Source organism: Onychostoma macrolepis, chromosome 05, assembly GCF_012432095.1.
Source record: "Onychostoma macrolepis isolate SWU-2019 chromosome 05, ASM1243209v1, whole genome shotgun sequence".
Taxonomy (NCBI): domain Eukaryota; kingdom Metazoa; phylum Chordata; class Actinopteri; order Cypriniformes; family Cyprinidae; genus Onychostoma; species Onychostoma macrolepis.
Window position 1 is genome coordinate 20,868,769 of NC_081159.1, and position 21,892 is coordinate 20,890,660.

General features: G+C 38.5%; 3 protein-coding genes across 5 annotated transcripts; all 3 read left to right on the forward strand.

Annotated features, from left to right (window-relative positions):
- Positions 1-19: 19 nt before the first annotated feature.
- Positions 20-3,872, forward strand: LOC131541674 (lysophosphatidic acid receptor 6-like). 3 transcript variants are annotated; one of them, XM_058777580.1, is made up of 3 exons: positions 20-114; positions 1,347-1,445; positions 2,777-3,872. In XM_058777580.1, exons 2-3 carry the CDS (start codon positions 1,434-1,436, stop codon positions 3,755-3,757), a joined length of 993 nt encoding a protein of 330 aa, XP_058633563.1. In that variant the 5' UTR covers positions 20-114; positions 1,347-1,433; the 3' UTR covers positions 3,758-3,872. The 3 variants fall into 3 exon arrangements, with proteins under 3 accessions (XP_058633563.1, XP_058633564.1, XP_058633562.1); XM_058777581.1 differs by having other exon boundaries at positions 90-227; positions 1,351-1,445; XM_058777579.1 differs by lacking the exon at positions 20-114 and adding an exon at positions 133-511.
- Positions 3,873-4,246: 374 nt separating this feature from the next.
- LOC131541052 (P2Y purinoceptor 4-like) lies at positions 4,247-12,128 on the forward strand. The gene is made up of 2 exons (XM_058776542.1): positions 4,247-4,290; positions 8,380-12,128. The coding sequence occupies exons 1-2, from the start codon at positions 4,252-4,254 to the stop codon at positions 9,406-9,408; spliced, it is 1,068 nt and encodes a 355-aa protein (XP_058632525.1). The 5' UTR covers positions 4,247-4,251; the 3' UTR covers positions 9,409-12,128.
- A 117-nt stretch (positions 12,129-12,245) lies between these two features.
- arrdc1a (arrestin domain containing 1a) lies at positions 12,246-21,383 on the forward strand. Its single transcript, XM_058776321.1, has 8 exons — positions 12,246-12,434; positions 15,798-15,908; positions 15,996-16,046; positions 17,665-17,819; positions 17,967-18,149; positions 18,753-18,929; positions 19,183-19,705; positions 20,642-21,383. Exons 1-8 carry the CDS (start codon positions 12,314-12,316, stop codon positions 20,677-20,679), a joined length of 1,359 nt encoding a protein of 452 aa, XP_058632304.1. The 5' UTR covers positions 12,246-12,313; the 3' UTR covers positions 20,680-21,383.
- The last annotated feature ends 509 nt before the right edge of the window (positions 21,384-21,892 follow it).

A 21,892-nucleotide genomic window follows, 5' to 3' on the forward strand; every position in this document is an offset into this window, starting at 1 on the left:
TCTCAGACATTTATGAAAATTTAAAAGCATGTTAATTTTGTAAGTTCCCGTGTTACCACGTGTAGCGAGGAGTACTCGAGTCTCCTGGCCTGGAAGTCGCAGGAGCAGTTCCTGGTGGGTTAGTTGCTCGTCCCTGTTCTGTCAGTTCGGACAACATCATACTTGCCTCACAGCACCTACGCTGCCTCATTTCATTATTCGTCAAATTTTACAGCTGCTCAAGGCATGTTACACGGACTCTTTCGGCAAAATGTCTTCATATGCTGACAAAAATTTCTCTTCTGACACCTGCCTAAATGTCAAAATTTTTCCGCTTCTCTGTTCAAAACTATCTATCTTGTTTTTAACTAAAGAGGGGGTGCGGTAATTTTTATTTTGAATGTGCGAGACTTCCGGTCTCTTCCGCTTCCAGTTATTTTAGCAGTACAAAAACAGTCCATAATGCTGTTTGACATTCATTATCATTATCATATTATTATTTTAATTTATTACCGGAATCAATAACACATTGGTTTGTAGTACAAATAGTTTTCATTTTTTTTAAATATCTTTTATTATTTACTCGCACATTCACAGAAAACACTTACGTCTGCATTGCAAAAATTAACCAATTGGATTAATGGCCATGATTTTGAAATTAAATGCCCAAAAAACACATTTGGGTCTGATAAATAATAGGCATTTATGCTATAGTCTGATGTTTAGGACTAAAACAGAATTTTTTTTTTTTTTTTTTAAATTATTCATTTTATTTTATTTAGTATAAAATAAAACAAAGTTGACAACTAACTGTTTAGTGTGGAATTAGTTTTTTTTTTATGGCATTAGTGCTCTTTTTGTGGGCATTCGAGCCATCCCCGGACTTTTATGACCTTTCACTTGATTTGTGGGTGGCATGTAGCAAGTATCATATCCTTGGCAGTTATAGGCTAAAGAAATACTCAATTAAAATGTGCCAGGATATTAGTAATTCAGACAAAGTGTGCATCTGATTATCTTTAAATAGTTGTGAAACAGTTATGTATGAAGCTAATTGTGACTGTTGACTTGAGAAAGCATATAGGCCTAATGCATTTATTTTGCGTCCTTATTTCGGTTTCAGTTCTGAATTTCCACCTTCTCAAATGAGCTAATTATAGGTGTACATTATGTTTCATCTTTCACTTTTACTGCAGCCATATACAAAGTGATGCAACTCCTTGTACGCTCTTCACAAGTTATGCTTTTGCAGTTCAGCAGTCAAGTTTGTTTGTGCCCACTTTGCAAGCTTTCTCACCCACATTAAAGATAGCATCAAACATCGTTGTCCCTCAGATTAAAAGGAAATATGCTTTAAATATTCACAGGAAGTCTCCAGTGGCCATATATAATGCCTTACAGATGTCTAGAGAATTATTATCTCCATCAAGCTCCATCATTCAGGCTTCTCACGGATGGACTTAAAGGTAACAAAATTTGGTTATGTTTTCTTTGCAAATGTATTGTTGTTTATACAGGCTATTGCCTATTTCAAAATGTTACTCACTATGTGAAGGTTTGGTGAGTAAGTGACAAACAGATATTCATTTTGTTATCTTGTGGAACCATTCATAAATGTTAATATTCAAAGCATCTGTTAATCTCAGATGACTTTTAAATCCGATGTTATGACAAAGACCAGGGATCATCTATATTCTGTCTGTACCTGTATCTTAAAGTGTTTTCACATTTGAGTCCTCTTTCCAAAACACCTTTATAGTTCTATTCAGTGCAAAAGACCTGGGGTAAATTTTTCATGCTGCCATCTGATTTTTGCAGATGTAAAATACAAGTGATATACATATCTTTGCTGATATGATTTATGTCATTAATCCAAATTACTGAATCAAATGTTCTATGTAAATTAACACATTTTGACAGTTTAGTGGAATAACTGAATTCTGGTTTAAATTATTTAAATACAAGGTTTTATTTATTTATTTATTTTAAATTGAAGGAATGTTTTGAAAGAAGAGATTATGAATTCAGATGGAATGATTCCACTCAATGATGAACAATGAATATGTCTGAAATGGAATTAATAAAAGATAACTGCAAGAATTGTAATAATGATTTTAAAATAAAATATAAAATTATAAAATATCAGCTCCGACATAATACTGGTGGCTTCTGCGCCAATTCTGAGAGTCATCTTAGGGTCGAACTTTTATTTTCTTAAAAACAATAACAATATTTGTTGCCATACAAACCTAAATTAATTAGTGCGTCCAGACTTTAGTTAAAATTTTGACCCATCAACAAAGAAACACAAAACAATGTTTATGTCCAACATAAAATAAATTAACAGATCACTAGATATACACTTCTCATAAAATTATGTTCAGCCAACAAAAGTTAAGGAATTTAGTAAAAGCCAAATTTTTGTGTGAATTACTCAAAAAATTATTTGTTCCAACTAATTTTGACATAATTCAACATTGTCCACTGCCTAATTTTCCATTTAATTTTGGTTACACACAATATTAAGTTAATATAATGATCAATATGTCAACAGGACTCATCAAAATAATGTTTGCTTCTTAAAAGGTATTAAATAAGTAAATTAGATGTTTTAATGCAACCATGCATTAATTTAAGTTGTGGTGGAAAAAATCCAAGGCATCTTAATCCATCTAACCTTAATTCATTATATTTCTTTCTTCAGTGTAACCATGATTTCTTATAAAACTAAAAATATTTTCATCGGCTGGTTTTATTTATGTATTTTTTTATTTTATTTAATTTTTTTTTTTTACAGATGAACAGTACAGAGTTCTCCTCCAACTCTAATGCCACCAGTGGTGTCCCATGTCCCATAAAGCCCCAGCACATCTCCATTTCTGTGCTCATTTGTCTGACTTTCCTGTTGGGACTCCTGCTTAATGTCTTCAGTCTGTGGGTGTTCACATGCAGGACACCAGAATGGACGTCCAGCACTGTTCTTCAGTTTCATCTAGCTGTCAGTGATGTACTTATGTGTCCTATGGGACCGTTTATGGCAGTATATTATCACACTGCTAACTGGATTTTTGGGAAAGCTCTCTGTCAGCTTAAAACAGCTTTAATAACCTTTCACATTTACAGCAGTATTCTGTTTCTGACTCTCATTAGCATTCACCGCTATGTGGCCGTGGTTCGCTACAACCAAGACTCTTACATGAATCGAAAGGACTTTGTCCAGAAGCTCTGTGTAGGAGTTTGGCTTTTTGTATTGGTTAAAGGAACTGTTTTTGCAGCTGTTTTAGACACAAGCACAGTGGAAGATCGCACGTTATGCCTCAGCATTCACCAAGGACAATATACTGACTTTTATTTCATTGTAAACTTCACTGTCCTCATTCCTGGATTACTTCTAGCATTCATTGTTTCTGCAATCTGCTACACTCTTCTGGTGCGCTCGATGTCCCGTCTCGACACTAGCCATGATAGTGGACAAGCTATTAAGAGCAAATCACGTAAAATGGTGGCTGTTTGTTTGGCTATTTTTGTTGTTTGTTTCACGCCTATGAATGTGGTGCGCAGTGTGGGTCTTGTGGTCAAGAAATTATTTCCCCACAGATGCAGTCTCCTTTTAAAAGTGGAGACTGCATACTATGTGTCATGGATCTTGGCTGGAGCCAATTGCTGTCTTGATCCAATTATCTATTGTTTCAGCTGTCAGAAATTCACAAAAACATTTCGTATCTCTCTTAGGAAAATAGGTTTGAGGCTTGAAATGAGTCATGGTGAATTTTCATAAGATTGCCCTCATGTTAGCAAGAACAGCGCTTTTTGTTACAGTATATATATTGTATGTATTATTTATATGTTGGCATTTTGTGTTGATAATTCACAGAAACTTTTTTTTTTTTAAATTGCAGTGAAATTTTGTATGTAGGTTTATAGTTAATTCAATTTAATGCAAATTAAATACTTTTGCTTACTTTTTTTTTTTTGAAGCAAATTATTATGTTTTTTAATGATTGCACTGAAGTGCAGCCAATAAAATGATATATTGCTGTAGGATTCTTATTTTTTTCATTGACATACCATATACTGTATAAGCAACATCAGACCACTTAGGTTATACTTTATTTAAAGTGTCTTAAAATCCATGAATTGTGAGGCTGGTGTTCTTATTAAAGTAGCTTACTGCTCATAACATAGAAAAGGGTGGGGTTTAGCTTAATGACAGCTGACTAATAAAAGGAAATCCTGTCTTGGTTCCTTTTTGTCACATACACTTATACTGAAATGTTTCAAATGATTTTTGAGGGAGAGTTGCATGACCTGGTAAGTGCTCTGTGTACCTTAATATTCATTTTTCAGATGCATGTTACATTTGCTAATTTAACAAGAATTTAAGGGGGAAGGAAAAATTGCTGGAAAAAGAAAAAGAAAAAACTGCAGCATTGCACAAAAAATTTCACATAAATTTACTCTTAACTGATCAAAAATGATATTTGTGTGTGTGTATATTACACACAGAACTGCTAAATAGGACATCAGTTATTTAATTAAAATAGAGTTCAAAAACCTCTCAATTTATTCTCTTTAATATACTCCATTACAGAAGTCCTGAACTGCAACACAAAAAACAGTAATAATGCAAATGTAAAAAAAAGTGTCTTAGATCCTTCCTGAACTTAATTTTTCTCTCTGTCTGTTTGTTTTTCTTTCCAAAAATAATTTTTTTCTCTTTCTAAAACTTTTTTCTCTATTCAAAACTTTTCTCTCTCTTTATGAACTTTTTTTTCTGTTCAAAAACCTTTTTTTCTCTTCCAAAATCACTGCATAAATTTTTCTCTCTGTTAAGAAGAGAGAAAAAAAATTGAAGACAGAATGTTTTGGAGAGAACAAAAAAAGTCAGAGAGAAAGTGAGAAAAATTCTTAGGACTTAGGCACTTTCCCCCAACTTCATTTTTTATTTTTATTTTTAAGTTGCAGATCAGGGCCACTGTAATTTTCAGTTCCCTATCGAAAGGTAACTCCCGTTGCGTCGTCATTGACGACTGCTTTGGGGAAACTCCTGTTTACTCTGTTACTGAAGCCAGATTGGTTAACGTTTGTGTAACTGCACAAACCAATGGCGCTTGAGCCTGCCAAAGGGGGGGGGGGGCCACTTGCTATATAAGTCGGCCCAGAGCGCCATTTCATCAGAATCTTCTCCTTCAGCAATGAGTCCATCTCTTCGCTGACTCTGCAAGAAGCCGAAGAAAAGAAGCTTACCTGCTCTACGCTGCTCTTCACCGCTCCTGCAGTCGAATCAAGCCCCGGCAGTGGATGATTTCCCCTGCGGCCATCTCTGGCACGAATCGGACAGGCACGACGAGTGCGTCACATGTCTGGGCGTCGCCCACACAGAGGCTGCACTCGCAGAGGCTTCGTGTCCTCACTAAGGTGATTCTCCCCACTCCGCTCCCCCGTCTCCTCGGAGGAAGAAGCAGTGGAACAGCAGGAGTTCTCTCTTGGGCACGAGCGGTGCTGCGTCGGGCCAGCGCCCATGCACTCCACTCTCCCCACAGCGCCTCACGCTGCCGGTGTGCTTCACATGCAAGGATCAGCGCCCCTCGTTGGATGTGAGTGGCCTGGTTTCCTTCGGCGCATCTGAGGAGGAGATAACTGTCGATGAGACCATGTCTTTGATGGCATCTGACGCTGTGGGCGAGTGGGCATGTTCCCGGCGAAGAGCCCGAAGCTCCCCCTCCATCTCAGTCTGTGCGGCCCAGCGTGGACTCGGAGCTGATCCGCGTTCTCACGCGTGCTGTGGAGGAACTAGGCCTGGCATGGATGGCCCCGGAAGAGCCAGACCCTGACCTCCTCGACAAGTGGTTCCTCAAAGGTCATCGTCAGCCTTCCTCACGACAGCGACCAGCTCCGTTCATGCCAGAGGTCCACAAGGAGCTCACTAAAACCTGGCGAGCTCCTTACTCGGCACACGTGAACCCCTCTACTGCAGCAGCTCTCACCACTGTTGACGGCACTGAGGAAAAGGGGTATTGCAAGCTCCCCCCTCTCGAGGAAGCGGTGGCTGCACACCTGCTTCCGCCGACGAGCCGTGGACTGAAGACGGCAACGCATCCTTCAAAGCCCTGCAGGATGACGTCAGCGCTCGCCAACGGAGCCTATGCAGCGGCTGGCCAGGCCAGTTCAGCCCTGCATACTATGTCCGTGCTCCAATTGTTTCAGGCCAAACTTCTCCGTGACTTGGACGAGTCTGGCCGAGATCATGGCGTGTTCTCGGAGCTCCGAATGGCCACGGATGTGGCTCTGCGTGCTACGACAGGCTACGACGCAGGCAGTGGGCAAGGCCATGGCCAACCTGGTGGTGCTGGAGCACCACCTGTGGCTGAACCTAACAGACATCAGGGACGCTGAGAAAATGGCCTTCCTCGATTCCCCGGTTTCGCCTAAAGGCCTCTTCAGTCCAGCTGTGGACGGCTTTATGGAGCACTTCATCATGGCACAGAAGATGTCGCAAGCACTGCGTCGTTTCCTGCCTAAGCGCTCCAGCCCGGCAACTGTTTCAAGCCGCCCCAAGCCACCGTCCACTCAGCAGCCTGCAAAACCGGCGCAGCCTCAGCTCTCGCAAAAGCTGGAGCCGGAGCCGGCGCCGGCGCTTCAGCAGCGCCTCAGATCGACGAAGAAGTATCCCTTCCCCAAGCGTCAGGGCCCCCGCCCTCGTGTAACACTGAATTCTGGGCCTCAGAAGCCGTCCTGATCTGCGTGCGGAGAGGAAGAGGAGAGGGATAATTCTCGCGGACGCCGGAATCCCCTCAAAGACAGCTCGCAGTTATTCCCCACTCCTTCGAATGCCTCTGAGTGGTGGAGGTGTTGTAACAGGGCACGTCCTGTCATTTCAGCGTGTGCCCCAAACTACCGCTGTGATGGCGGACCCACATGCAATAAAGAACAAATTTCTTCTTCCTGCACTCACACATGTCAGTTCTCCTCCTATTAGCGGTGAACTGGCATCAGTAAAGCCTCTCGTACACGTCTGCTCTCCCCCTTCGGGCAGCAAGCAGTCATTACTAAAGGCAAGAACACTCACGAAGGCCAGCTCCCCGCACGGCGAGCTGCCCTCGATGAAGATGTCCACGAATGTCAGTTCTCTCCCTGCGGGTGGCGATACGTCATTGATAAAAATAGAGCCTCCCGGCTGCCGGCTTGGAAATCCATCCCAGGCGTGTCAAGTTGGGTTCTAAAAACCATAGAATGAGGTTACTCGCTCCAGTTCGCTCGCACGCTGCTCGAAGTGCACACACTGCTTGCAAAGGGTGCCGTGGAAACGGTCCCCTTAGTGGACAGCAAGTCAGGCTTTTACAGACACTACTTCCTCGTTCGCAAAAAAGCCGGTGGTCTCAAACCGATTTTTGATCTCAGACTTCTGAATCAAGCCCTCATGCGACGGCCGTTCAGAATGTTAACATTGAAGCAGATCCTCGCGGAAATTCGTCCTGAGGACTGGTTCCTGTCTGTGGATCTGAAGGATGCTTACTTTCACATCCATATAGCGCCCGGTCACAGACTGTTCTTGAGATTTGCGTTCGAGGGAATGGCCTATCAGTACACAGTCCTTCCGTTTGGACTGTCCCTGGCCCCCCGCACTTTTATGAAGTGCATAGACTTCCCCTCTGAGGCAGACCTGGGTGATCCACGAGCGACACCTGCATATCAACGGCCTTGAAATGATGGCTGTTTGTCTGGCCCTGAAGACCTTCCTGCCAGCCTTAAAGAGACATCACGTCCTAGTCCGGTCGGACAACACAACGGTGGTGGCCTACATCAACCACCAATGCTGCTTCAGGTCACGTCCCCTTCACAGGATGACTCCACGTCTCCTACTTTGGGCACAAAAAGAATTCCTCTCACTACGAGCGGTTCATGTGCTGGGTAGATTGAACCAAGGAGCGGATATGTTGTCAAGAGACAATGTAGCTCCGGGGGAATGGAGACTACATCCCCAGATGGTTCAGATGATTTGGTCAGTTTTCGCCAAGGCAGAGGTTGACCTCTTCGCCTCCGAAGACAACTGTCACTGCCTAACCTATTTCTCAAAGCAGCGGGATGCTCTGGCCCATGACTGGCCCAACACCCGTCTGTATGCATTCCCTCCGATCGCCCTGCTACCCCAGGTTATCAGGCGAATCAGAGAAACCCCCCCCCCTTTGGTGGGCTCAAGTGCCATTGGTTTGTGCAGTTACACAAACGTTAACCAATCTGGCTTCAGTAACAGAGTAAACAGGAGTTTCCCCAAAGCAATCGTCAATGACGACGCAACACTCGTTCCCTTATCTCAGGGAACCGAGGTTACGTGAGTAACCGGAGCGTTCATTCATTTGATGCATCTGATCAACAACCCCTCATTTTTTTTCTGCACAGTGGCATTCTTCTAAGATGAACACCTCAGATTTACCCAACGCGAGCCATGGGGATACATGTACTCCTGAGCCTCAGCACATGTCTCTGACTGTGATCCTCTGTCTGGTCTATCTGCTGGGCCTTCTGCTCAATGGATTCAGCCTGTGGGTCTTCACCTGCCGCATTCACAAATGGAACTCTGGAGCTGTTCTGCAGTTTAATCTGGCTCTATCTGACGCCATCATCACTCCACTCACCCCACTGATGGCAGCGTACTTTGCCATGGATAGCAATTGGATTTTTGGGGATTTTGCCTGCCAGCTAAAGATCGCCGTGCTCAGCATCCACTTCAATGGCAGTGTCATCTTCCTCACACTCATTAGCGTTCATCGATATGTGTCTGTGGTTCACTTCAATCGCTCCTCGTTGATAAAAAGGAAGATATTCATGAAGAAGTTGTGTGCTGGGATTTGGTGTTTTCTTATAATAATTGGCATTCTCTATGGATGGCTGCTTCCTGTAACCACTGAAGAAAATCATGGGCAGTGTCTTACTATTCATCAGACAAGGTTGACGGATGCTTACTTTATTATTAACTTTGTGGTTTTCTTCTTTTGGTGTATTTTACCCTTAACTATATCAGTGTTTTGCTACAGTCGCCTGGCAAGCTCAGTGTCCCGCATTAACATAAATTCTGCTCAGGGCCTATCAGTCAAGAATAAGTCTATGAGGATGATAGGGATATGTGTATTCATATTTGGCCTTTGCTTTCTTCCTCTCAATGTTGTTCGGACTATTGGAGTAGTTGTGAAAAAGTATCATCCCAGTAAATGTAGACTTATGTTGCAGTTGCAAACAGCATATTATGCATGCTATATATTGGCAGGAATCAACTGCTGCTTGGACCCCCTAATCTACTTTTTTGGCTCACGTAATTTTATCAAAGCATTCAGAAGATCTCTTAAGGTAATAGGGGTCAGACGTAATGTTGAAAACAAAATTGAATCAGAAACAGTAAGTCAAAGTGTAAACAGAAATGTAGTCTCTTAGGACATTAAGCAATTGAAATGGAAGTTGTGATCAAACTTTCTGGACTCATGTCAGTGAATATGTCCTCAGAGAATTTTGATTTCATGGTGACTTTAATGGTGCTTTGATAAGCAGCCTACTGTAATATTACACGTAAAAATATTTTTTGTCTTTTATTTGTCCTTTATTATCCTATTCCACAATACTAAAATAAAAAAATATAAAATATAAAAAAAATTTTTTTAAGTGTAATCTTGCTGATAGTATTGTGAATTTAACAGAAAATGTTACTGTGGCATCCACTGTCTAGTTTGAATACAAGCAAAAAGGATGTTTCTGCTAACAACATGCATTAAGAATTTGTTAAAATAATTGTGTAAATATTTATTCTAGCCCGCAAAGTAATGTTTAAGAACATAAAAATGTGCTAGGCTAGTAACCTTTCACATCATGCTAATGATAACTATAGGCCAAATGCAGCAATAAGTTTTTAAAGTTTTATTCAGCTTAATCTTTCAGACGGTATAAATAAAATTGATATCTAAACTAATATTTTGAATTGTAGATAGTATTGACATTTCAAATAGCCTGTGACAGTCTTGCTAACATGTGAGTAAAAATAAATAAACAGAAGATCCATTAAGTTGTTTATGTCATTGTTGATGACTGATACAAGGGCCATTCCACCGAATGAGTGCCATTTGCTTCCAAAACTTTTTAAAATTTGTATCTTTTTTAAAGACTGAATCTAGTAATACACATATTTAACTATTCAAAATATGTACTGGTCCATTTCAGGTAACTTTATTTAATTATTTACACAATTTTTAAGTGGAGGATGCATTTTTCTCAGTCCTGTTACCAAAACTCTCATGTCTTTTAAAAAGCATGTTTAAAAATATGTCAACAAATTCCTTCATTTCCCCCTCAGGCAGATGTTTATTTTAAATAAATTGTTGGTTTCACGGTCAAAAAAGACTCTTTTTATCATAAAAAAAATCACTAATTATCTAAACAAGGTGTATTTGTCTAAACACAAACCCATTTTTTCATTTTAAAGGTGACTCAAACCTCAAACTTATAAATTATGGACCGAACTTAATTAAAAAAATAGTGGTTTAACTTTATTTTTTTTAAAGAAAAAAACTATTTAGTAACAGGAATGAAATGGGTAACAGGAAGGAGTATCCATTATATTAGTATACAGGTTTGACTACACGTATGAGGTATTAATGCCTGCATATAGTGAAAGTGTTAAACATTGACTAGTGAGCAGAACTCACTGCTAAAAAAGACCAAATCATGTTTCTATTTAAATCTAGTGGTCTGCAAAGGTTTTTGTTTAGGGGTAGAGGATGGGTCATTAGATAAATAATAAATATTAAATATTAAAGTAAAATTGATGTTAACTATAATAAACTTAACAAATAATATCTTTTCAGTTTTTCTGTGGATTTTGATTTCTTATAGCGCAGCTCACACTCAAACGCCATTCCACATATGAGTCCACTACATAATTGCCACAGGACAGAAATTTTAAGTACATTTTCTGTCATACTTGCAGGAATGTAATATAAAAGAACAATGCATAAACAACCATAGGCTTTCTCTTGCAACCAGCATTGTCTCAGTGTGGATAGAAGGCCAAAATGTTGAGAAAAATGGTTTGTCTATATTAATATGGATGTAGTCTAATATTTACATTAATCAGATGACACTACTAACTCCTGTTACTTTTACTCAGTTACTATATATAAGTATAGGATATATGAGTATATGAGTAACAGGACTGAAAGTAACAGGATTGAGATTTTTGGATAGAATCAGCAAATACATATAATCTAGGCACATGGAGTACATGCTAATATTATGAGAATACTCAGCAAATTATAGTGTCACCAAAGATTTGTATTTTTAAAATAAACAAGTAACATCTTATAAATAATTTAGGTAACAGAACAGTATATTTATAATGACGCACCCAGCCACCATTACAATATCATCAAATATACAGAAAAGAAAATAAGACCAAATGCTTTCAGTAATTTCATTGCCTTCAGAAGATCCAGATGTTGCAATATTATGTTGAAAATGTGTCTTGTGGAATTTTCCCGTTTTTTTTAGTGGAAAATGTTAATGTTAAACAGTTAACATAATGTGTTATGGTAACAGGACTGAGTGAAAACCTGGGGACACGACTAAAATGAATATTTTATCCAAAATATTATAAATGTATTTTGAAATAAAGGTATTTAAAGCACAGATGGGATATGGAGGTATACAAAAATGCAAAATAAAAATGTTTTCTGAAGGATTTTATTATATTTCAAGTTAAAACGTAGCGTTAGACACTGGGGACGTGTACAAATGCTATATGTTCAGTGTTTTAGGTCGTTTTTAATAACTTTTTTAATTATAGATTTTAAATTTGCTGTTAGATTAATGTGCAGGACACTTTGCTTAATAATAAAATGTATTTTATAGTTAATTTGTATGCATGTTTGTACCTATAATGTCCTGGGGACACAAATGGCACCCATTCGGTGGAATGGCCCACAAGGTATAAAAAATAACGTTCATTGACTCAGTGTTTTTCCTATTATTATTTTATCTTTGTAAATTGTAAATGTTTTGTAAAAAGTAGAACTAACTGTAGCTAACTGTAGAAACTTTTTTTTTTTTAAAACAACAAGCATTACAATTTCCTGTTGTTAAACTTCTCTTACCTGTACTATAATAAAGCGATTTTAGAAGTGAGTCAGTTTATGTGTGTTTTTTCTGTCCTGTTACTGGCGAGAACCGCAGGACTCCTGAGTGACGTCAGGACAGTATCTGCGTAACGTCGGCCACAGGTAAATCATTTCCTTCCCTTTTGTGGATCAGTTTCGCTCACCCACCTGTTCACGCACGGTGGATAGAGAACAGAATGGGGAAGATTCAGGAATTCGAAATAACTCTTAATAACAACAACAAAACCGTTTATAGTCCAGGTGAATCCCTCTCCGGAACTCTGAAAATCTCAATTGCACAGCCAATACAATGTAAAGGTAAGTAAACAAACGACTCCAATTATCGCACACCGCATCCACCCTTTGTGCTTTCTTTCACTGGATGATTTAAAAAAAAAAGTTTCTAAACAAGTTTACTTCTTAAAGTACAATACTTGTGTATCAAACGTAAATATTAGCCCACTAGTTGTTTTCCTAGACGTTCTCACGTTTAGAGTTGGTTTTGTGTTCTCTCATCGAGGACTGAAACTGGTGTGAGCGAAACTGGTTGCGGATCTTTTATTGACATGCCAACGCGGAATAGTGCATAAACCTCTTACCGCTTTCGTTCCTATCTTAGTTCTCTGAAATTTCCGTAAAAACCATAAACAGAGTGTTTTAGGGACTCTGGCAATACTACATGTTAATAAAAACACTCAGTTGTGTAATTGTGTAGCCTATAATCCATTCTGTTTCTCGACCTTGACAGGTGAACTAATCGCAGTTTCGGTTATCAGGTTCAGCATTTTAAAACAGTGACTTAGAAAATCACGTATGAAGACCTGCATTTAAGTAAAACTTAGGACATAAATTAGTGTAAGGAAACCAACATAGCCTATTCATGTAACGCATGAGCAGATGCTTGGCGGTGTTTATTGTTTTTCCGAACGCTTAATTTGCATATTTCTGCCTTGAGCCTTCAGCAGCGTGTTTGAGTCAGTCATTCAGACCTTGAAACATCTTTAAATTGTCAAACAAATCTGATTTTGAAATCTGTTTTCAATATCATACATAAATGCTATTTGCTGCAATACTGGTCAGACTGCTTGGTGCAAAAATAAAAGTAGAGTATGCATCTTCTCAGCCACCACCTGTTGATACCAGCACCTGTTTCACCCAGCCTCAGTGCTTTTCAGCGCACGTGTTCATGTTAAGGCCTGAACAATCAATATTGCTTATCCACTGCAGTATTTAAAATAAATCTGCTGTGATTTCTGGATACTTGAAGGAATGTAAGCCTTAAAGATCCCATTAATTGTGCCTTTTTTTGTGCAGAATAGCTATGGGTATGTAGTATAAATGAATATGACTAGTTATCAAAAAAGGATAAGGCTTTATTACTTGCAATATGCATATCGAATGATTTCATATGCAGGTACAGCTCTGGCTTGTGCAAAATCTATCGTCCAGAAACACAATACAGCTACTGTTTGACTTTGGGCCTTATCTTGGCTATGGGATCAAGGTGAAATGTCTCTGAATATACATGAAAATGTCAGCCTATAGACCTATCAGCCTATTCTGTGTAAAAAAACCCAAAAAAACCACCAACCAATGTGAACAAGGAGGCATGATTAAAAGTGTTGCTTTCGCACGTTTGAGAACCGCTGTGGGCAAGGAAAATGTGATGAGACTAAAATGAGTCAGAGTGCAGTCAAAATGATAGTTTGAAAAACTTTGAGGAAAACAAAGTCGCGCTAGATGTAATCATCAGTTTTACAGTGATATGAGAAAGCAAGCAAGTCATGTGGTTATGTCAGTGGTTTAGGGCTGGTCTATTGTTTGAGTTGAGATGTTGATCAAGAATACTCACCGGACTGGTTCGCTCACATTCCAGATCAAGGAAAACAGTAATAACAATCGCACACAGTCACCATTACACCTTTACAGAGAAGACATCTGACTGTATTTAAAACAATAACAGTTCTATTGGAGTCTTTATTTATTTATTTTTTTGGTAGAATTAAATTACTGAAGTAGTTGACTTATTTGACCTGAGCAATTAATTTGTCCTCTCTTCAGGTGTATTAATCAATAGAAGATGTTTTTTTTTTTAATAGTAGGACAAAAGTTTCTACCTATATCAGTTCATAAATGGCAGTTTAGTAGCACTCATATTCTGTTTAGTACGTCAGAGTGACCGATCATGAGATCTTTACATTCCAGATGTTGTTGTTGTTGTTCACCCAGTTTCTTACTGGAGTCTCTTCTGACATATTTCCCATGGTTGCTTATGTATCTGTGGTAACATCTCTGCTTGCTAGCACTCAATGTGTGTCTTGGGGTTAGAGAGAGAGAGAGAGGGAGTGGGGAGTGGGGAGTGGGGAGTGGGGAGTGGGGAGTGGGGAGTGGGGAGTGGGGAGTGGGGAGTGGGGAGTGGGGAGTGGAGGAAATAAAGGTTAGCAAACAGATAGAATCACAAAGACAAGGATTTAAAAGAAAGAAATGGACAAATAAAGACTGCATGTTAATATCTGTTCATTTCTGTCAGGGGTTGGGGACCTACTTAGCTCATTGCTTTTTTGCAGGTTTATTTATATAATTATTTATAAATTTTTTTGTGGCACATTGATATTTTCCAGATTAGCTATGTTTTCTCACCATTTTAAGTAGAATTAAAATTTTCAGTAAACAAGTCAAAATGCTATGCTCAATTCGTAGTCTAATATATAAACAATTAAAAACTTGTGGTATTGAAAATGTTAAAAAAAAATGCGCACTGTTTATATAGGCTGTTCTGCAAAAATTTGATCTGCATTTAACAACTGTAATGGTCAGTGGTTTTCAATTGCAAAACATTTTTACTGTACCCTGTTGCTAATTTTGTCATTTAGTAAGATGTATTCTTTCCTGTGGCAATGACTCGAAGGTTGCATAAACTTTCTTGAGAAATGAGAAGTGAGTGAGTTCACTAACCTCAATGATATGTATGTTTTAGGCCTGCTTTGTTGATGGCATATGGCTACTGTGTTTTTGTCTGATACCATGACAGTCTGAATGTTTTAATGGAACGTCCTGCTGGTAAGGGTGAAGGACAGTGAGGTCAAATTAAGTTCTCAGTAAAGGAACAAGGCTGTCATCTTTGTCCCAGACAATCCCAGTCATCATTTACTGACCCTCGTGAAATATTCCTTTAAATGGCTGTCAAGAATTCAACATGATCTCACACAATGACGCATTTCTTGTGATAGCCTTTCATCAGTAAAAAAATACTCTTTCTTTTCAGTTCTGCTTTGGATATAAATGGATAAAAAAAATTTAATCTGCTGTACCAGTTATATATCACCCGTTACTATTTTGGTGTGAGAAGCTGCTGCAAACGATCAAGTATGTGAGTGACCTTTTTTAATGAATCAAACTGATGAATCGTGAACACGTTTGATCAAAACAGTGATTTATTCGCAAATCTGGCATCACAAGTTCTCATTCTAGAAAAAAAAAAAAGGATTCTCAGGTTGGTATACAGTAATTTTCACTGACATATAAGGATTTATCTATAATATTTTACTGGGACAGAGCAGTATTTTTTCTGGTGCTCGTGTCCCAGTAAAAAGGATTTAGCGATGCCCGCTGCTTATCATCATCTTGCATCTGTGCAGGCACATTTCTTTTGACTGACCTATGTCTTTATTTCATAATCAGAAATCAAAGTGAACTGCCAGGGCTTCTGTGGAGTGACCAGCAAATCAAATGACACAGACTGGACAGAGGAGGAGCAGTACTTCAGCAGCTCGGTCTCAATAGCAGATAAAGGTACACAGATGTCATGGTCTCGCTCATACATTAAATGGTAGGATTCTTGTTCAGATTCCTTACAGTTTCTCTCTGTCTGTTTCCCAGGCACTCTGAAAGACGGCGAGCACACTTTTCCCTTCAAGTTTCTCTTGCCAGGTGAGGCACACTTTTGTGTAATTGAGCTGACCTGTTGCTCTACATTCCTCCAAGACATGTCAGAGATTAACCACTGTTTGTGTTTATCCAAGGCAACAGAACAAAATATCAACTTTGTATAACCAAATATAACCTATGTGAGTCACCAAATATAGGTATTAGGAGTTTTAGATTATAGAATATAGGAGTTTTGTCCTAGGTAGATGAATGTACATTACCTTTCAAATTCAAAAGTCAGTTTTTTAAAATAAAAAACAGCAGAAAATGCTTATATTGTGAAATATTATTGCAAATTATAATAACTGTTTTCTATTTTTACATAATTTAAAATGTAATAGATTCTGTGATGACAGCTGAATCAGCATCGTTACTCCAGACTTTAGTGTCACGTGATCCTTCAGAAATCATTCTAATATGCTGTATTTGGTGCTCAAGAACACGTTACAAAGACTGTGAACTATGTAGTACTGAAATGTGGAGTTAGACCGTTAAACAGTTTTTCACCATTTTTGTGTTCAGGATTTTTTGGGTGGGCCTGAAATCATGTCTCTGCACTGGAGCCACTGAGCACGGCCCGTCCCCTAACACGATAATAACTAAAGGGTATCAGCATCAGTGGTTTGCCCACTCAATCGCGAGTTACTGTCATTACTGTTAGTTACTACAGTCTACAGTTTGCTAGCTAGCTATAAACATGTATGGCTGTGTAAATCCAGTTAAGCTGCTAGAGTGAGCATCCATTCAGGTTGTGGCGGTATTTGACAGTTGAAAGCGGCGGCAACTTTTCCCGGCAAGTTGGCATGGTTTCAGTGCCGACAGAGGACCCCTGCATTTCTCTACTCTCAAATGCTGGACCCCAGCATTTGAGAGTAGAGAATACTGCTTATTTTTTCAAGATTTTTATTGGCTGGATGGTTAATAACACATTTTTCTGTGGTGTCACAAACTCAGAACACATTTACTGTAACATTGCTTTACACAGATTTTAAAAAAAGTTGTGCTACTTATGTTTGTGGAAACTGTGATACATATTTTTTCAGGATTCTTTGATAAAGTTTAAAAGAACAGCATTTATGTAAAGTAGACATTTTTGTAACATTATAAATAAAAAAAACATTATAAATGAGAAAGTGTGAATCCTGTTACTGTCAGTTAATTTTCATACAACTGGAGGGTAAATCGGATTCCTTCGTCTTATTCACTCTTTTCACAATGTGACGCTAAGACACACGCTAGCCCATCTAGGCTATTGCTGCTTTTATTGTCTGGAGCTGATCAGCTGCTATTTGAAACCACCATCTGCTGTTCCTCTATTATCTGAGACTCCCCAGCTCTCCCCTAACAGAACAATGCCACTCTTAAAGAATCATGCTTCTCGTGCTGGACCGTTGACTTTTGTGGTTTTCAGCCTTTCGCTAAAAACATTGAAGCTTATTGGATAATGCACCCTTTTAAACCTTTTTGTTTGAAAAGAACATTGGTCCCATGCAAAAGTCCAAACTTTGGTTATGAGAAGTAAGAAAATGATTAGCCTCATCCTCATTTGTTTTTTATTTTTATTCATTTATCTGCACCTGCAGAGTAGACACACAAACCTTTCTAATCCTCTCTTTTGTAGCTGCTGCACCTACATCATTTGAAGGGCCTTACGGAAGGATTATATACAGAGTTCGGGCTTTCATAGAGACACCTCGTTTTGCAAAAGACTACAAGATAGAGAAGCCCTTCTCTATGAAGAACACAGTCAACCTGAATGAAATACCTGGTATTCAGGTAAATGTGCTACACAGACCTCCATATTCTAAACTGGCAAAAAAAGAAACTTACCACAAACTTAAATATTTTTAATTCTGATATCTGTGCTGTCATTTACTGCCAATGATTTACATTACTATGCTTTTAATTATTTGCTTTGCACAGCAACCTAGCTCCTCTTCTGTAACCAAGAATTTCTCATACATGCTTGTGAAAAATGGGACAGTGGTGCTGAAAGCTAAGAGCGACATGCGAGGATATATCGCTGGACAGATCATAAAAGTGTTCGCTGAGATTGAAAACAAATCTGAGAAGTCAACAGGCCATGTGGTTGCCAGTCTAATGCAGGTAAGATGACACTAACTACTTTACATTTACACTAACTACATTAGATTATATTTTAAGACCAAATGTTTTCAGTTAGTTTAAACATTTGAGTATAGTGTGTGAAAATAGTTCAGGGTCAGTAAGATTTTTTTAATGATCAAAAGTGACTGTAAAGACTTACATTTTTACCAAAAAATTCTAATTAAAATAAATCCTGTTCTTTTGAACATTCTATTGATCAAAGAATCCTGAATATTAAGCAGCACAACACTTACTATAAAAATTGTTTCTTGAGTACACTGAATACTGGAGCAATGTCTGTTGAAAATTCATATTTGTGATTACAGGAATAAATTACATTTTAGAATGTTAAAATAGAAAGCAGTTACTTTAAATTATAAGAATATTACAACATTTTTTGTTTTAATGTATTTTTGATCCAATAAGTGCAGCCTCGATGAGCACAAATGCCTTCTTTTGAAAACATTAAAATATCTTTTGAACGGTAGTGTATATTCAGATTTATTGTTGATTGATATGACTATATTAATAATTGTGATTGAATATGCAGGTACACCTTTGGTAAATATAAGATTCTCACTATTGCACATCTCTTAATTTTAGAAAGTTACATATAATACCAAGAAGCCGACATATGACTTGTGGACAGTAGCGGAAGTAGAAGGACCTGGAGTTAAGGGTGGACAAAAAACTGAATGGAAAGAGCAGATGATTGTACCTTCTCTTCATCTGTCCACCCTGACTGATGGAAACCTCATCCAAATCTGCTACTACATTCAGGTGAGTATTTAAATGAAGTTATTGTTACACATATTACATTAACATGATGTAATGCAAAGTGTGACACTTTTCTTTCCTGTGAGTATTTTTCTCCATTGTGGAGCGTTTAATAATATCTGGATGTATGTAATCACTGGGAACATGTATATCAGAGAGATGCATTTTATCAGAAGTTCATGCAAATTGCATTTGGTATTTCCTTCTTCCTTCCTCTCATTGAATCTCATCTGCATGTTTGTCTCTGCTTTTCCAGGTCTGTTTGAAATACCCAGAGGTATCATTAAGTCTGCCCATTTACATTGGAAGCATCGCAGTGGATCCAACTCAGCTTTCCCCCTCCCGGCCGGTACCACCCATGCCAGCCCCACGTAATAACCCCGCCCCTGCCCCTTCTCCTGCTGCTGCTGCTGCTCCCACCGAATCTGCCCCACCCAGCCTTCCACCACGTACAACCCCAAAACCTGCACCCAAACCCAGGCCTCGTAGCACCTACGCATCCCCCAGTGCGCCTCTCGCTGATCTGTACCCGGAACTCCCAGGTGTGGCTAACTACAACGGGGAAATGCCAAAGAGTCCACAGCATGAGTCTGGTTCCCAGGCTCCAGTGTCTCCCAACGCATTCAGCTACGCTCCTGGACTCAGCTTCAGACAGAAACAGAGCTCCAATGGCCCATCAGCACCCCCCCTCAGTTCATCCACCAGCCCTCAAGAGAGGAATGCAATGTCCTCTTCAGCGAGCTTGCCTCCAAACTATCGGAGTTCACTATATCCACACGGTATGGCATGGTTATAAAATAATTACTTGTATATGACTTAGCCCTACACATACATACACCAAGTATACACACACACACAGTATCTCACAGTAGTGAGTACACCCCTCACATTTTTGTAAATATTTTATTATATCTTTTCATGTGACAACACTGAAGAAATGACATTTTGCTACAATGTAAAGTAGTGAGTGTACAGCTTGTATAACAGTGTCAATTTGCTGTCCCCTCAAAATAACTCAACACATAGCCATTAATGTCTAAACTGCTGGCCACAAAAGTGAGTACACACCTAAGTGAAAATGTCCAAATTGGGCCCAATTAGCCAATTTTCTCTCCCCGGTGTCATGTGACTCGTTAGTGTTACAAGGTCTCGGGTGTGAATGGGGTGCAGGTGTGTTAAATTTGGTGTTGTCGCTCTCACTCTTTCATACTGGTCACTGGAACTTCAACATGGCACCTCACCTCAGGATCTGCAAAAAAAGAATTGTTGCTCTACGTAAAGATGGCGTAGGCTATAAGAAGATTGCCAAGACCCTGAAACTGAGCTGCAGCACGGTGGCCAAGACCATACAGCGGTTTACACTCACTACTTTACATTGTAGCAAAGTGTAATTTCTTCAGTGTTGTCACATGAAAAGATATATATATATATTAGTATCTCTCAGAAGTGAGTACACCCCTCACATTTTTGTAAATATTTGATTATATGTGTATGTATGTATGTATCATCAGAATTAGCAAGATATATATATATATATATATGTGTGTGTGTTTTAAATGTGAGCCATAACACCCAAGAGCTTAATCATATATTATAATTTTTTAAATAATATTTAAAATGAATTAAAATAAGTTTGTTTAATATTATTTAATTGATTGTTCATTAGGTAAGGCAATGTTACCTGGTGATTAATTTGATTTTATTTCTTTTGACAGAGGCTCCACCTTCTTATGAAGATAGCTGCAATATATAGGATGTTTCCCAACCATATGAAGAAGGGAGAAAAACATTGAAAATATTCATAACACTCCTGTGACTTTATAATAAATGCAGACCTCAAGCACTTTTAAACCAAATGTGTAAATATACAAATTCTGTGTTCTTACAATGTGTGTACTCTCAAGAATGTGATATTTAACCTAAGAGGTCAGCTGATACAATACTTCAGATGTGGTGTGACAGCTATAATGCCAAACAGTTGGAAATGAGTAATTTTGCTTTCATTTTTGTCATTGCAGATGATCTGTAAAATAGATCTGCCTCTTGCAAAGATATTTTACCACTTGGTTTTAGGAGTTTCATCATGGAAGAGTATTAAGTACTCTTTTATTATTAACCTGTTGCTTGTTTTGTACAATTGTGCTTGCAAACACACAACCACCAGGGTAAATTTTTGAAATTAGCATGTTCAGGCTTTGTTTTTATGTTCCTGATAAGCTAAGGATGAATCTAGTTCGATTTAAATTGTAACTTTATACTTTAGTGTGGATACACATGTCCTCAAGTCATTATACAAAACCACTGAATATTTAGTTCAAGTTTTGTGGTATTTAATGATTAATTTCTAAGTTTAATTATTAATTTCTGCCTTTGTTAGTATTGCACACTACTTGCGTGTTAAAAACGTTTTCGGTGATTTACATATGTTGTGTACAGATTAATAAAAATGTTGAACTGAAAAAAACCCCCTGCATTTTGTACTGTTAAACAGAATGAAAATGAATCTTTGATGCTGCTTGTGACTTTGATATGGATCTTTGATAGGCTGTTTACATTATTCTTTACTTGTTGCATAGGGCAAAGATCCATTAAAGCAACTGGAGGGTTAGAAATCATCAATAGTGGCCATAACTCAAGCTTTATGTGTACCATAAAGTAGTAAGTAGAAATTATACAGGTCAGCCTTAAGTACCAAGTGCCATATAAAATGTACATGCGAGACTGCAAATTATATAATACCTTTCAGTGTGGTCACTGGTCAGTTATTTCAAAGGAATTTCTGTAGGTACAGCGATTTCTTGGGGCTCAAATTGTTGAGATGCAAACAATATTGTTTTTCCCCAATAATGTCTTAATTTATTGCAATATACATGTGATACGTGACACTTATGCTTATGTTTCGTAACAAGAAGGAAAAAAAAAAAAAAAAAGTTCACGAATGGTTTATACGTAGTGGGCCTGAGGTC

What these genes read in the sequence shown, in the direction of transcription:
- arrdc1a (XM_058776321.1), top strand. Translation starts at nt 12,314, where the DNA reads ATGGGGAAGATTCAGGAATTCGAAATAACTCTTAATAACAACAACAAA. An exon ending in ACAGCCAATACAATGTAAAG is followed by an intron (nt 12,435 to 15,797) that starts GTAAGTAAACAA and finishes TTTCATAATCAG; the next exon opens with AAATCAAAGTGAACTGCCAG. An exon ending in AAATCTGCTACTACATTCAG is followed by an intron (nt 18,930 to 19,182) that starts GTGAGTATTTAA and finishes CTGCTTTTCCAG; the next exon opens with GTCTGTTTGAAATACCCAGA.
- LOC131541052 (XM_058776542.1), top strand. Translation starts at nt 4,252, where the DNA reads ATGTTTCAAATGATTTTTGAGGGAGAGTTGCATGACCTG. An exon ending in AGGGAGAGTTGCATGACCTG is followed by an intron (nt 4,291 to 8,379) that starts GTAAGTGCTCTG and finishes TTTTCTGCACAG; the next exon opens with TGGCATTCTTCTAAGATGAA.